General features: G+C 41.4%; 1 protein-coding gene and 1 long non-coding RNA gene across 3 annotated transcripts; one reads left to right on the top strand and one right to left on the bottom strand.

Moving 5' to 3' along the window:
* The first annotated feature begins 21 nt into the window (after positions 1–21).
* On the top strand, positions 22–14919 carry LOC104042038 (nucleolar RNA helicase 2-like). Its single transcript, XM_064464673.1, has 15 exons — positions 22–207; positions 822–1088; positions 2392–2467; positions 3184–3362; positions 4869–4986; positions 6121–6306; positions 6846–6991; positions 7991–8140; positions 9892–10053; positions 10814–10933; positions 11696–11769; positions 11958–12117; positions 12414–12548; positions 13455–13499; positions 14354–14919. Exons 1-15 carry the CDS (start codon positions 103–105, stop codon positions 14552–14554), a joined length of 2124 nt encoding a protein of 707 aa, XP_064320743.1. The 5' UTR covers positions 22–102; the 3' UTR covers positions 14555–14919.
* Positions 10782–16291, bottom strand: LOC135315595 (uncharacterized). 2 transcript variants are annotated; one of them, XR_010375074.1, is made up of 5 exons: positions 16154–16291; positions 14406–14713; positions 12565–12897; positions 11073–11139; positions 10782–10878 (listed from the first exon to the last, which is right to left on the bottom strand). It is a non-coding gene; the product is annotated as an uncharacterized LOC135315595 (long non-coding RNA). The 2 variants fall into 2 exon arrangements; XR_010375073.1 differs by lacking the exons at positions 10782–10878; positions 11073–11139 and having other exon boundaries at positions 11941–12897.
* Between the last annotated feature and the right edge of the window lie 24 nt (positions 16292–16315).

Genomic DNA, 16315 nt, shown 5'->3' with positions numbered 1-16315 from the left:
CGGCCCCGCCCCGCGTTGCCGGGGCAGTGGGCGGGTTCTGTTTCTGTCACACAGCGGCGGCCGGTGGCGGTGGCGGCGTGGCGCGGCTGCCGGTGAGCGGAGATGCCTGAAGCTACCCGGTTTAGCGCCAGCAGCGGGGCCGAGTCGGATCCCGAGTGTCCTATGGAGAGCGAGTCCGCCTTGGAGAGCAGCCGGCGGCGGCACAAGGTACCGGGGAGGGCGGCGGGGCCTTCCGCGGCCGGGTACGGCCTGGCCGCGCCGTGCCGCCTCGCCGCCTCGCCTCGCCTCGCCTCGCCTCGCCTGCACGGTGGGGCAAATGTCCAGCGGGGCTTTCCTCGCTCTCTTGTCACCACCGAGGCGTGGGCCGGGGCGGGTTTGAGCGGCGCGGCCACGGGGCGTGAGGGGCCGGCCGGCCACGTGCGCGGCGACGGCGGCGGCGGGGCCTTCCTCCCTCCCTCCTGGGAGGCGGGCGGGCTGTGAGGCCTGTGGGGACGGCCCACGGCCACCGCCTGATGTCGGGACGGTGCTGCCGGGGACCGGGGTGGGCCTGCTGGGGCTGCCCTGGTCGCGCAGCGGCCCGGGGAGCGCGTTCGGATGGGACAAGAATCCCAGAAACGAAGGCCCGGGTGTGTCGTGGCCGGGAAATGCCTCCTGGCGGCACCTGCTTGCGGCAGGGAGGGATCGATTGCTTTATACGACCCCCCTGGTCAATAACTGGAACGTAAAGTTTTAGTTGTTCTGCAAAGTCTTTTCTGTTTCTTGTTGCTTGGGTCATGTGCGTGTATTTTCACGTATCGCACTGTTGCTCTGTGCCTTGCCAGAAGGAGAAAAAGGAGAAGAAGTCTAAACGCCATGACAAATCTCAGAGAAGAAGGACTCAGACGGATGAAAGCGAGCAGTCGGAGGATGATGTTGACCCCCCAAAACTCAAGAAGTCGAGGAGTGGAGTTAAACAAAACGGCAGTGTGAGAGAAGAAAGCTCAGAAAACATGAGATTATCTTCTTTGAACAGTAAATCCACCAGCAAAAAACGGCACAGTAATTCTAGTGAAACATCAAGTGGTGATGGTGACAGTGACCAAGAGCAGGTAAAACTAAGATTGATTTAGTTAAAACAGTGTGTTTAGCTTTCAATTACTGCATTGCAACAAGGTTAAATTTAAACAGGTTATTTTCCCCTTTTTTTCCCCCAATCACTGGGAAGACTGCTGTAAATTTTCAGGGTTTAAAGCTACTTGAACTGACCCTTCTGTCAATTATTTCCAAAATTTTAAATTCTGAAAGTCATGAAGTTCAAGATCAGTGCACCATGATTTCCCCACTTCAACAGTCCGGTACTGTGGTAGCTGTTGGCAGACGGACAAGCTGCAGTGAGATGGTGCTTTAATATGATTCAGCATCATTAGATGTGATTGTAATTGCTACAGATATAGTTTAATTGGCTTCTTGGTATTACGAGTGCTTCTGCAGTGAAATAAGAATTATTTGGTTTTAGCTAGTGGAGAAAGAAAAGTTATGTGTGAATATGTTTTACGTTATCATCTTATTAAGTAGTAGTTAATGTGATAAGATGGTCCTTAACATAATCATGCTGTAATAACTTTGTAAGTCTTTTTAAACCTTCCTGTAAGAATGTTTTTATTTTGTCTGACTATTTCTGTCTGATTTAAGTTCCTTTAAAATTGCTTGAAGTGAACCATAGTGTTTTTGTGGGTCTTTTTCCTTTTTTTTTTTTTAAGGGAAACATATCTTGTACCTAGGATTTGTTCTGAAAAGTCTGTATACCTGTATGTTCTACTGTTGCTTGGTTTTGTTTCTTGTTCCAGCTGATGCTTCACAAAGCATCCAGGGTTTCCATGGTTAGCATTCTTTCCTCCCATTTAGCATTTTAATCACTGTGCTTTTAAAATGTATATGAAAATGATGCATTACTAAGTAGGCACGTTTGATGCTTTACCTAGTAATGTTATTCTTTTGGGGGTTGATTTCTGTATCTGTAAGTCACTGTGCTCTATTAATTGGGAAGTAGGAAATAGGCTAGATATCAACCCTGATTTCTTGCATATTACAGTATAATCTGTTAGGCCATTGGTAATTATTTAAAATGAAATGTTAGAATTTAAGAGTTTTCAGAGTTTTAATTTGGGTGTTTTGCATTTTCAGGGTTATGCCATTAGATATGAAACAGTCTTAAATTACAGATCACTTTTTTCTAACTTTAAAATATGACAGTAAGTAAAACAAAGAAGGCTCTTTAGCTGCAGCTGTGACACTGTCACTGAAAATTTGACCCTTGGGTATGACACCAGGGCCTATGCCCTTACTTTGAATTTTCTGATGGTCATATAATATTCACATGGAATGTTATCTGATTTATTGTTTACCTAACAGGAGATGACTGAAGAACAGAAAGAGGGTGCTTTCTCCAATTTTTCTATTTCCAAAGGGACTGTTCAGCTTCTTCAAGGTAAGTTTCTCGGCATGGTGTGACCACAGAAGGTAAATTATCTCTGTCATGTGTTTTTATGCTCAACATAATCAATGATCTTTGAGATGTGCTCTGTTTGTGCATATGCAAGCACAGATGCTATACCCAAGGCATATTGATTGGCATATAAATACATCTTTGAACATAGACTTTTTTGTTTGCAGTATTGCCCGGTTCAGCCTTTACAGTACAATTTCAAATGGCATAAGATAAAAAAAATTAATTCAGTGTGAGAATTTTTCAGTTAAAAGTTATTTCACTGTGAGTAAAGGAAAACCAGCTATGTTTAGTAACTTTGCCATTAGTTTGTCCATGACTTAGTATGAATTAAGAGAATAGAAGTGTTTTTGATATATTTTTATTTGAAAGGAAGAGATTTTTGAAGATTGGTGGGGAGTATTACATAAATAAAGCCACAGTACTTAAAAGCTTTCATTAAAGGCTTACATTAAAGGCTAACTTCATCTGTCACAGCTAGCACTGTCTGGTGGTATGAAGTGGGAGAACAAAATGGACAGTCCCAGGGCACTCTTTACAGATGACCTCTGTGATTAAATAAATCATTGGAGTGGATAATTTAGTCCTGACTTACTTTAGAAGTGATGGAAGTTCTGCTTAGGATAGCTTCCTCTGAAGAGTATGCAAGAACACTTGTAAAATGATCATATTAAAGAAGTCTGTTGAAATTGTCACAGCTCGAGGAGTGACGTACCTATTTCCTGTGCAAGTGAAGACCTTCGACCCAGTGTTTTCTGGCAAAGATGTAATTGCTCAGGCACGAACTGGAACAGGGAAAACATTCTCTTTTGCTATTCCCTTAATTGAAAAGCTTCAGGGAGACTCACAGGAGAAAAGACGAGGCCGTTCACCAAAGGTAACTATGCTTAGTTAGAGTGCTGACTTTGCTTTTTCTCATGTTGGAGTGATTCACTGTTTTAACCTGCTGGAAAAGTTCTTCAAGTTTGTGCAGGGATAAGCTAACCCGCTTTAAAAGTCATGTTTCTTGAGCTTTGCCTGCATCCTGTGCTGCCTCATACCCTCTGATCAAGAGCAAAATAGCTGTATCCACATGTCAATTCCTTTTTCTGCTTACAGGGAGACCAAAGCTACAGGTGTTCAAAGTGTTCCTGTTTAATTTTGTTCTGCCACCTTACTTGTTCAGGCCCAGTGGTTACTGGATGCTGGTTTTTCTCCCAGATAGTGACTTTTTCTGATTGATAAAAGCTGTCTATTTAAACGTGTTTGTTTAAACATGTGAATAGTGGGAGGGTTTAAAAATAGGCTTAGTTTTCAATAGGACTACTACCAGATATTGAAGCTTCTGCTCCAGAGAATGCAGTTTCATTATGAGCTGTCTGCATTCTGCTGGGGAATACCATGTATGTTTTTTCACCAAAGTCTTATGATGCCCTCCAAAACTAGATAGGCCAAAGCTTATTGGATCCCCATTAATAGTGGAATACTTTTTTTGCCAATTTATTTCATCTTGTCACCCATCTCATAGATTACCTGAAACTCATTCCAAAACTAGTACTAGGTGTTTTATTTGCCTCTGCCTGTCATGTTGGCTGTTAGACTGAGAATGCTGGCTCTAGATCTGGCAGTCTTGCAGAGAAGGGAAAGCTTTCTTTGAGGGGGTCACAAGTCTTAAAATAGAAAAGATTTCAGGCCTCTCTACCATAGTAGACTGCTACTTTCTTTTTTTGTAATGTGTTTCAACGTTGAAAGAAGCAATGATAAGGATTTTAAGTTTCCTTTTGTCAAGCCACTAATGCCAGGTTTGAGAGCAGTACTGCAATCACATGTTAAACTAAATTAGCTTGTCCATCACCTGCGGTGAAGCCGGTGTATTGGAAGAGAGGATGGTTCCTTGGTTGCTTCTTTGGAGATATCAGCACAGGCTCAGAATCATGCAGAACACCAGCTTTGCAGACTGAACATACATTCCCCTCAGTCTCAGGGAAGCTGATAGACAGTTGATAGCTCTTTCTTGCACCTTCTCGCAGGACTGTGAAGCATTACCAAGCATGTGTAAAAAAACCCTTCTACTACCCAAATCCTTCAGTCTTGTACTCAAAAAGCATATGCGCATATAGATGAAAACTTGTAGATGATCTGTTCAAGAACTAAGATTTAAGTACCTCCTATCTCATTTAAAAAGAAGTTAGGCTGTCCTAAATGAGTATGTGCTGAAGGAGATGAATGATACTACAAAAGACTTAAGCAGTGTGTTGTCTAATCTTTGCTTAGATAACTACTTAAACCAGATTTTGTTTTTAATTTATGTAAATGGTCAGACCTAAACTGATGATTAGAAGTCTAGTCGTTTTCTGGCAGAAGCCACGCTGAGAAAACATATGTTTGTCTTTCTTCTGTCTAGGTACTAGTTCTTTGTCCAACAAGAGAACTGGCAAATCAGGTTGCCAAAGATTTCAAGGACATCACAAAAAAGCTAACAGTAGCTTGTTTTTATGGGGGAACTCCATATAATGGACAAAGTAAGTGACACATCACTAAGAATTGAAATGTCAATTGTCAAGGGGTAACGGGCACGAGTTGGAACACAGGAAGTTCCACATAAACATGAGAAAAAAACTCCTTCCCTGTGCGGGTGCCAGAGCAGGGGCACAGGCTGCCCAGGGAGGCTGTGGGGTCCCTTCCCTGGAGACATTCAAACCCCGCCTGGACGCGGCCCTGTGCCCCTGCTCTGGGGGAGCCTGCTCAAGCAGGACAAGATGATCTCCAGAGGTCCCCCCAACCCCTGCCATTCTGCGACTCTGTTATTGACTGACGTATTTGGGAAATGCAGTTGGGTCCTTCCAAACATATATTTTTAACTCAATAACTGGACAGTATTCATAGGGATTTCAGTAGCTTGGAATATATCTTCTTATGGTGAGAAATAACCATAGCTCTCAGTTATAATCATGGTGTTCCTTTTCTACTCGCGTACTTTAAAGTGACAGAGACTATACTGTATCTATACACAGTATATGGGTTTATGTTCTTGTAAACATTTATGTTTTCTTTAAAAAATGTTTAGTATTAGAGCTGTGAGTGGGTGTGGGTTTTTTTTGTGTGATACAGGATACCTAGAGGATTTACAAAGTGGAGAACAACTCATTTATTGTGACAGCATAATTTGCCATCTTGAAGGTTTTAATCAAGTGAGAATAAGCTCTTTCATCATCACATATCTTGAGATATTAGGGATGAAGTTTTTTTTCCTGCAGAACTTCAGGAAGGAGGTGATATCAGTAATTTGGATAGTCAAATGAATGAAGTGTTTTTTGTTTGTTTGTTTTTTTTAAGCTTCTAATGAAGGTGGACAAATTGGGAAAAGTTAACTATTTCCAAAGTATGTTAAAAGAAGCAGTTTGTTTGCCACTTTATTTAAATCATGGGGAGAGGGAAGGGAGGTGGGAAATCTTTCTTCCTTCAGGAAGAGCAGTAGAACTTCTACCTTACCAGTTTTTGTTTTGTGTCCCCCCCCAAGTTTTTTCCTCCTGTTCATTATTTGTTCTCACATTTGTAAGGGGCGTACATACGAATGGCTTAAGAAACCGTTTAATTATTATGTAGCTACCATGTGTTTACTGCTAACTTCTCTTCTGCTCTTTCCTGTTTATCAGTTGATCTCATGAGAAGCGGCATTGACATTTTGGTTGGGACACCTGGTCGAATCAAAGACCATCTTCAGAATGGCAAGCTGGACCTCACCAAGGTGAAGCATGTTGTACTCGATGAAGTTGACCAGATGCTGGACATGGGATTTGCTGAGCAAGTGGAAGACATTTTGCGAGTTGCATACAAGAAAGGTAATCTCAATATTTAAACAAATAGTAGGAAATATTAGTAATAATTTAGTGTGCTAAAATTCAGTATATTTTTCTGAAAGTTGCAAGGTGGCTTTGTTTAGAAGTGTCTGTGTTGTAGAAAACATACTGTGAATGTAGCATGTGAAGTGTTGTAAAAGTGGGAATCATTCATAGTACCTTTGCAAAGCTTAAAATCCAGTACCTAGGGATCTGTAAATAACTTTCTTTTACACCTATCTATAAGTTGTACTTGGTCGTCTTCCGGTTAAAAGGAATTAGAAGCTATTTTACTGTTTTCACTGTTTGAAAACAGGGTGGACTTTTGGTCATGGTAACTTTTTTCCTAATCTTGAAAGTACTTATACTTTCTAGAGTGTTTTTTTCTCCAGCTGTTGGTAATGCATCAACTTAAAAAGCAGAATTGCCTTCTTTGTTTTATCTACTGATATTTGACCTCATATTTTTAATAACCCATATAGTCAACTTGTGAACATCTGTAAGAAGAAACATATAAATTTTGTGAAACATTGTCTTTTAAGATTCTGAAGACAATCCCCAGACGCTACTGTTTTCTGCAACTTGCCCTCATTGGGTGTACGATGTGGCTAAGAAATACATGAAGTCTAAATATGAACAGATCGACCTTATTGGGAAAAGAACTCAAAAGGCTGCTACAACAGTAGAAGTGAGTAATCTATCTAATGTGGAATGTTTTCAGGCCTTTTCCTCTGTGCTACAAATGGTCATCCCATCCTAAGGTACATTATCAGAACAATGTTGAAAGGAGTTTTGAGAATTATTTTTTTTTTAAGCGTAAGGCATATCACAGCGAGTCAAACTGTTTCTGCGTTTTGGATCTGCCTCTCATCACAGGATCTGGTAACCATATAAACATCTCGGGTAGAATGAAGATTCAGTTATCAGTTTTGTTGGTTTTCAGAGAAAAGCAATACCTGAATTTATCCAAGCTGGAAGCAAAAGGCACACATTAACATCAACCTGACTCTTTTAAATCACCACAGATATCACAGTCAAATTCTGCTATTCTGTATACAGGAGACTTTTTTCAAACTTCCTGTGGTATCTCACCTCGCTAGGCCTTTGCTTGCTATGCAGTAAATACCATAGTAAGGAATGCAACACACATATGCAAGAAGCCTGAATTAATTATCTTTATGTGATAGGCAAAACCAAGATCTTATTTTAAGTACTGCTTAGCAGTTACTTTGACAGATCAGTTGGACACATCATAATTGTATCAGTTGGTTTGAAAGAATGTTATTCTTGTGCTTGAAAAAAAGCTGTTAACACTGTATGTATTTGTTTCACTTTATCTGTTATAAAGCTTTAGTTGATAGAACTGTGACAAAATCTTGCAGCCCTGACTGTCCTCCAGAGAAGTGGTATAACACCTCCTGGGTTTTTTTCCTTGCTTTAAAAAAGTGATTTGTGGACTGTCATCTTTTTTCCTCTTACTGTAATTATTTCACTGAATGTTAGACTAATTGTGGTGGATGTAAGAGCCTTATGGATTTTGCATGTTCCAGCAACAACATGATTTAGCGTATTTTCCCCTCAGGAAACTGTTTAACTGTTCAGTATTTTGGGATTTTACAGTTTCAAATGTATTAAAAAAGAGTCTTGTGATTTTATGTAAGTTTAACACTGGAATTATTTTCCCTAGCATTTGGCAATAGAGTGTCACTGGTCTCAGAGAGCTGCGGTTATTGGAGATGTCATTCAGGTCTACAGTGGCAGCCATGGGAGGACTATCGTCTTTTGTGAGACCAAAAAGGAGGCAAATGAACTGGCTCTGAATGCTTCAATCAAACAGGTATTTTACCATCTGCATTAAGTAACAAAACCTGTCAGAGACTTATCAACCCTATGTTGATACCAGACCTATGCTGAGTAAGTTTAAAGGGAGACTTTCCAAGTGGGTAAGGCAGGCTTTTGCAGGTGGCCAGATAGTTTCAAAACTGCCAAAAAGACCCTTTAAAAAACCCCAAACTGGTTGAAAATTTACAGCGTTATAGTCTTCAGGACCAGGCTGCACTAACAGGTACTGGGCTACAAAGGACTTTTTCTTAGAAGAAGAGTTCTCATTGACATTAAATGAAGCAGTTGTGAATTAATTTCTCTGCAGAGAGGACTGTCTTGGTTTAAAAGTTGGCAGTAGACTTGGAATACTAGGATAACGGGTCATGATACTGTAATTGCAGTTACTGAGCTGTGATGCTGACATTAGTGTTGTCAGCAGGGCGCAAGTATGGTTTAGAGCTGTAATGTAACAGAGGCTATGTTTGTATCTTCATTCAGATGTTTGTTAGCTGTTATGAAGAGTTTAATGATGTATACACAGGAAGAATTCAATCTGCCATCTCTTGTGAATGACCTCTAGTGTATTCCTGAGATTTGTGGTATGGCATGCTCTAGCACTGGTGGAAAAAAACTCGTTGATGTAGTGGTGCAATGTTTATGATGTGTAGCGACACTGCCACTGCATGCTTGGTTTTGGTGGTGGTATCACAGCACCTCCTTTTTCTGTATGTGTTTTTGTTGAGGAGGTGGGTTGAGTTATGTCTAGAAAGCAGTATAGCATTACATTCCTAGGGAAAGGAGAAGCTTTTCCATCTGCCACAGCTGTGTTAGGAGTGTTTCTCCCACACTCCTAGATGACGTCAGTAACAGCTAAACCTGAGCGTGGAGCCTTATCTTACGTTACTGGTGCTGTTAGTGATATCAAATCTTGCATAGGCGATGCAGAACTCTGATCTTGGCAGGTAAGAGAAGGAAATTACTTAGATGTTTCTGTTTTAGCATATTGATATTTGAAAACAGGATATATGCCTCTTCCATTTACCAGCTGACATTAATCCAAAACTGTCTCAAAAAGAGTTTTTGAATTCTGTGCTGACCTTCATGCTGTGTTAGTACTTTTTTCAAATCATTCCCTGTTTACATGTGGAAAATGTGGCAGCCATCTACAGGCAAGCTGTGAAATGTGAAGTGGAGGAAAAGCCAATTTTTGTATGTTTGGTCTTTGTACTTGTTATTGCTATGATACAGAAGGACTTTCAGAATGTTTGGATTGAAAGAAAATTATCTTTGAAGCTGTAGTTGTTTTTCTTTTTTAGGACCACTTATGTTTTAATGCTTTTTAATTGGTAGTAGGGGAAATTAGTGTGTTAAGGGGGATTAAGAAGCAAAAATATTCTGGAAAAGATCTCTAAATGAATACTAAAAAGGCCTGAGAAAATTGTCAATAACTTTTGAAACAGCTAAGCCTTGCATAGATGGTGTGGATGGCAAGTTCTTTTCATAGGTCACAGTAATCAGAGCTGGAGATAAGATGCACGTTGCAATTCTGTTTCCCTACTTTTGTTAAAGGTCTGTGAGGTATATGAATAAGAAATACTGAGTAAATATGGTAAGACAGCTAAAATATAAACTCTGGTAATTCAGTTCTTCTGTATCTTGCCATGTGGTATCTATCAAATACCAAGATATCGTACCCAAAACTGACCATAAAATGCAGCACTGTCTTGGATTTTGGTACAGTCCTGTAATAACACTGTTTTTCAGGATTGCCAGTCGTTGCACGGTGACATTCCTCAGAAGCAAAGAGAGATCACCCTGAAAGGTTTTAGAAACGGTGCATTTAAAGTTCTGGTTGCAACCAACGTGGCTGCCCGTGGTTTAGATATCCCTGAAGTTGACCTGGTTGTACAAAGTTCACCACCAAAGGTAGGAGCGGGTTATTTAGGTGCCTTGTAATAATTTGTAGTCTTGTTTTCAAGCAGTATATGCTACTTAGGTGATGGTGTTCACCACACAGTGTTTATCAGCGTTGCCTTTGAGGGTAAGAAATGTCCCGATACACAGTAGTTGTTTCTTAGAGGATTTTTTTCAGCGTGCGTTGGTCCCTAGGATGTTTAAAGATGGTCTCCATAAAGTGCCTTCTTTTAAGGCTGTTCAAAGCCTCTCCCTTCAAGGCCATGTATGGTGAGTGCAAATCTGGAAACAGTTGGAGTGAAGAAAGGGTATTTGCTTTGCAAGAAGTAGGGGCAGATATGAGGAGGGGACCCCAACAGTGCCAACATTGTCTTGAAGTTAAGAGGGTTTAAAAGGAGCAAGATAATTTTTCAGTGAATTCACTATTAATATCTTGGTAACCACGCTTGAGTTGATGTGCAGGAGGGTGAGTGGGATTGTTTCAGAGGTATATACACTCAAAATGTTTTCTCACGTTCTCTGTGGTGATGCCAAACAAGACTTAGTTGATCCATTCTCATGGTTCTGGCTTTCAAACTGTGATTTTTAGAGGGTTATGGAAAGGCTTATTCATTTGACTTTAGTGAAACAATGGTTTTTCATTTAATTCTCTGATGCAGATACTGTGTATTGTTCAGGCTCAACTGTAATAGCTTCTACTAAGCTATGTAAATGCAATGAATTGATTAAATTACAATAAATTAGATATATCATAAGGCTATTTATTCTGAAGGATGTGGAGTCCTATATCCATCGTTCTGGACGCACAGGTCGAGCTGGACGGACTGGGATCTGTATCTGTTTTTATCAGCGAAAGGAAGAACATCAGTTAAGATATGTGGAGCAAAAAGCGGTAAAGTATAGTTTTCTTCTAATCACAAGCACGCAAATGTAATGTGTTAGGGTAGCACGTAAAATCTTCATGTTTTGGTCAATAATTCAATTAAAGAATATAGCTTATAAAGCACCCAGTTGAGGTTCAGTTACCTTACAGGAGCAGGGACCGCACTGCAGATTCTCAAGCCCACGCTTTTGGATTCAATGCCAGTAAGATTGTACCTGTGGAAATGAGAAAAAGCTAGCAGGATTTCAGTTTAGTGTTAATGTCTGATAAGTGATTTGCATATGTGTAGCTTTACTGAGAACTGTTACTTCCATTTTTTGCACTTTGTGCACTGTTCCATGTGGTAGTTCTCTTGCCAATTAAGTGGTCAGTTGGGATGAGATGGTTTAGTCTTGGCACATAAAACTCAGACTTAAATTTAGAAAGGTTGTATAACTTGTACTTAAATCAAAGTAAATCAAACTATAATAAAAAATTTAGAATTTGTAGGACCTTTTCCCCTGGAATCTGCCAAAATGGTTTGATTCAGTGTAAGGGCACTGGATCAAACAAACTGACCTGATCTTGCTACATGAAAGGCTTTTAAGTGTTAACCATTTCCCTGTAAGCTTAACCTTGTAATTTTCACTCGGAAAAGTTGGGAGTTAAAAAGTGAAAAGAAGAAAAATGATAGATTTAAATGGTTGTTTCCTTGGAGTCAGTACTATTTCTTTAGAATGGAAGTATTTATGGTCTACAATTTTCATCTGTATTTTGCTTTTTAAATTTCAGGGCATTACATTCAAGCGTGTTGGTGTTCCTACTGCAACAGATATAATAAAGGCTTCCAGCAAAGATGCCATCAGGTGTGTTTGGTGACTCAAGCCTTCTTGTATCTTCTTATTGTTCTAGCTCAGAAGGGCAGTTTGGATTGCTCTTTGCTGTCTCTGAACTCTCTGAACTGCTCATTGTTACTGCTGTTTTTCTTCTACTCCAGAGCCTACTAAATACTAGTGTATACATTTCCCCCCCCCCCCCCCCTTTAATTATGTAGGTGTCTGGATTCTGTTCCTCAAACTGCTATCGAGTATTTCAAAGAATCTGCTCGGTTCTTAATACAAGAAAAGGGACCAGTTAATGCTTTGGCTGCAGCTCTAGCCCATATTTCAGGTGCTACTTCCATTGAACAGCGCTCCCTGCTGAACTCGGATGCGGTAAGGGTGTATGGATTAACGTTTGTCTTGAATCTGAAAAAAAACAGCATACCTCACTCTTGTTTAAATAGATAATTATTTGTCTCCATATGATTTTGTTTATGGAAACTGTACTAAAGCCACTAGGAACTACTAATTTAGTTACAAGCAAGAATATAGTGGGTATAAATACACTTGCTCTCCCATAACAGTATCCACTTGAAAACTTAGTTTATGAGCTGTTTCTCATGTCTGATAGATGTGCCGAAGCTTATTCCTCTGACTGAATGGAGCACGCTCCATTTCTTACTCCTTAGGGATTTGTTACAATGATACTACACTGCTCTGAAGAAATAAACAATATGAGCTATGCTTGGCGAAGACTGCGAGAACTGTTGGGTGATGATGTTGACAGGAAGGTGAACAGAATGTGTTTCCTCAAGGGAAAAATGGTAAGCTTTTTTGTACCTTTGCAGCTGAGCTCTCCTGGTTGTAGCCTTTTCCCAGCAATTGTCAGGAGAAATTTGGCCTTTTTTCCTCTGTTCCAGGCTCTGTTGATAAGGACATGACTCTGGTAGCAGGATGGGCCTCAATCTGTTTCATTAGGGCTTAGGCATCTCGGGGGCTTAGGGCTCTGCTCCGCTGACAAGCTAAGGAGGTAGTATAATGCAGTGTATAGCATGGCCATAGGGAGAGTGGAACAGGTGAAAGGTGTGAACTGTGTTTACTGTGCCTTAATGGCAGAACATAGATCAGGATTGCTTAGTTCTGATTAGTGCATGTTCATCATACTTCTGGTACCTGAAAGTGAAAGATCAGACAGTTAATTTTTGAGTTGTGTACCTAAGTGTTGCAACAAGTGTAGCAAAGCTCACTGAGAGACAGTTATTTTAAACAAAAGTGATTCCCCTCACCCTTCTTGTCTCAGAATTTGTATGCATTTTCGAAAACATGAAAATGTGCAATCAGATAGTCTGTCCAGAGTTCTTTGTGGTGAGACAGAGGACAAGGAATGCTTATGTCCTGTTCTTGCGAGTTGTTGGTCGTTATTGCTGATTTGCTTTGTCTTTGTGGTTTTTTTTTTGGGGGGTGTATTTCTTATTTCTCAGCACACCCTGATGAATAAAACTGCAGAGAGATGCTGTGATCTTGATGACTTAATTTATGTGCTGTCAAAACATGCCGTTCTCTTGTCCTTTATTGTGCTGTTTTATTTTTCTGGTGCTTTCACACACCTACATTGCCATGCATACTTCGTTCATATCCATCCACCAAATCTAATAGATTTGTAGGCTCAATTTATTTATTGATTAATTTTAAGTTGTAGTCAATCCATTAAAATTATTCTCTCTTTCTAGGGTGTGTGCTTTGATATTCCTGCAGCGGACCAAAAAGAAATAGAGGTACATTCATTGAAATTTCTGGTTACAGCAGACTCTAGATAAAACTGGCAGGACTAGGTTAGGCAGAAAACGTTATGTCGCCTCTGTCCTGCCTTTCCTAGTGGCAAAAGGGATGTCTTTGAAGGAACTGAAGAACAGAACAAGCATACAGTGTTCCTTTCCTAAAGTATTACCCTGTCTCCAAAAATCTGTAGCTTGAGACTTTTGCAGTGAGAAGAGTGGTGGTGTGAACAATCCACCCCTTGTTACTGCTGCTGGATTCATCTTTGTAGGCAACAAGTCTCGTTCCACTGTAAAATCCCCTTTTTTTCTCTTCCTCACCGCCCATTCTTTTCACCCAGAATTCTCTCCACAGAAAAGTGAATTGCAGGTTTTTGCTTGGCAGAATTAAAATTCCCATGCCAAAATTCTCTAGATTTCCGATCTTTCCTTCAGGTATTTCTCTGTTAGTGCATCTCCATACCCTTGTGCCCTGGCATTCATTCACTCCTAAAACAATTTTTGGTTCTGGATTAGAGGGGAATTGAGAGGAGGGTGTGGATTTGTGATCAGTAATAATTATACTAGTATTCTTAATAAATTAAAGGTGGGGAAAGAGTTTATTAATGAGGTGGCTCTGTAAAGCTCTAAGGTGGGTTTCAGTTCTGTTCTATAGTATCTGAGGTGTACTCAGACATCTGTAGCTCATACACTCAAAATTTTGAAACCGGTATTGACTACTTTAGTTAGAATCTTGAATCCCATATATTAGCTCACAATTTTACCTTTTCAGTTGATCAAATTTAATAATTATGAAATACCATGTGTTTGCATTCCTTGAGTTTGATTTCTGATGTCTGACTTTATTTCGATAGGCAAGATGGGAAGATTCAAAACAATGGCGCTTGTGCGTGGCGACTGAATTACCTGAGTTAGTAGAATCACAGCGAGGAGGAGGCGGAGGAAATGGCCGAAGCTTCTCAAGTTCCAGGAATGGGCGGCGCGGTAGCTCCAGTAGAAACAGATTCAGAAGCAGAGGCCAGAAACGAAGTTTTGACAGAGCATTTGATCGTTAACTTCAACAATCCAGAAGTGGGAAAAAAATGGGACTGCAGTATTTTATATTACATTAAAATAGGCTGTTCCTGTGTGTTTGTACCACTTGGAAAAATCTGTCATTCAGAGTTTTTTTTCTTTTCTCAGTACTGCTTTGGTCATAAACAAGATCCTATTCACTTTAAAAAAAAAACCACAAGAAAAATAAAACTTATTGTTTCCTTTCTTTCTTGTATCGCCATTTCAACTGTAAGACCTACTTTATTCCAGAATATGTCTGTTGCATTCAAAACTGTTGCCTGGCTCACTGTATAATACATAGATCTTAACCCCTGGTCAAACCTGTACATTTTCCAGAAAAATAAAATATTATTTTACAAGTTCATATCCTATGTTAGGTTTTAAAAGCGCGTGTGTTGGGCAAAGGTGAGTAATGTAGCTGAATATACACGCTTGGAGCGTGTTTGTATGTTAGGGTCTTGAGAACAAGTGTGCTAGGGAGCGGCTGGGGGGGGTTAGCCTGGAGAAGAGGAGGCTGAGGGGAGCCCTTCTTGCTCTCTACAGCTGCCTGAGAGGGGCTGGAGTGAGGGGGGGGCTGGTCTCTGCTCCCAAGTCACTACTGACAGGATGAGAGGAAATGCCCTCAAGCTGTGCCAGGGGAGGTTTAGGTTGGATATTTGGAACAATGTCTTTACTGAAAGAGCGGTTGGGCATTGGCACAGGCTGCCCAGAGAGGTGGGGGAATCACCATCCCTGGGGGGGGTTCAAAAATGTGTAGATGTTCCGCAGGGGTCTGTGCTGGGTCCAGTCCTGTTCAACATATTCATCAATGACCTGGATGAAGAGACAGCATGCCCTCAGCAAGTCTGCGGATGATGCAAAACTGTAAGGAGTGGCTGATACACCAGAAGGCTGTGCTGCCATTCAGCAAGGCCTGGACAGGCTGGAGAGCTGGGCCAAGGGGAACCTCATGAAATTCAACAAAAGTAAGTGTAAGGTCCTGCCCCTGGGGAGGAACAACCCCACGCATGAGTACAGGCTGGGGGTTGACCTGCTGGAAAGCAGCTCTGCTGGGAAGGACCTGGGAGTGCTGGTGGAAGCAGGTTGACCCTGAGCCAGCACCGTGCCCTTGTGGCCAAGAAGGCCAAGGGTATCCGGGGCTGCATGAAAAGGAGTGTGGCCAGCAGGTCTAGGGAGATTATCCTCCCCCTCTGCTCTGCCCTAGTGAGGCCACATCTGTGGTACTGTGTCCAGTTCTGGGCTCCCCAGTTCAAGAAGGATTTGGAATTGCTGGAATGAGTCCAGCGAAGAGCTACCAAGATGATCAGGGGACCGGAGCATCTCCCTTATGAGGAAAGGCTGAAAGTTTTGGGTTTGCTCAGCCTGGAGAAGACTGAGGGGAAATCTTATCAATGCTTATAAATATCTGAAGGGTGTGTGCCAAGAGGATGGGACCGGGCCCTTTTCAGTGGTGCCCGGCGATGGGCACAAGTTGGAACACAGAAAGTTCCACCTTAACCTGAGGAAAAACTTCTTTACTGTGAGGGTGGCCGACCACTTCGGGACCTGGTTTAGGAGGCATGGGGGTGTTGGGTCGATGATTTTAGAGGTCTTCCTACCTTAACGACTCTGTGATTCCATAGGAGGCGGTTACACCCATTTTTACCTGCGGCGGGTATTGTTTTGCAGGTACAGAGGTGCGACGGCAGCGCCCCGAGGGGAGGCGGCGGTGGGACGCTCGGGTCCGGCTGCGCCGGGGAAGCCGGAGGAACGGACCAGAG

The sequence above is a fragment of the Phalacrocorax carbo genome, chromosome 13, assembly GCF_963921805.1.
Source record: "Phalacrocorax carbo chromosome 13, bPhaCar2.1, whole genome shotgun sequence".
In the NCBI taxonomy this organism is placed as follows: domain Eukaryota; kingdom Metazoa; phylum Chordata; class Aves; order Suliformes; family Phalacrocoracidae; genus Phalacrocorax; species Phalacrocorax carbo.
This window is presented reverse-complemented; position numbering and strand designations above follow the sequence as displayed.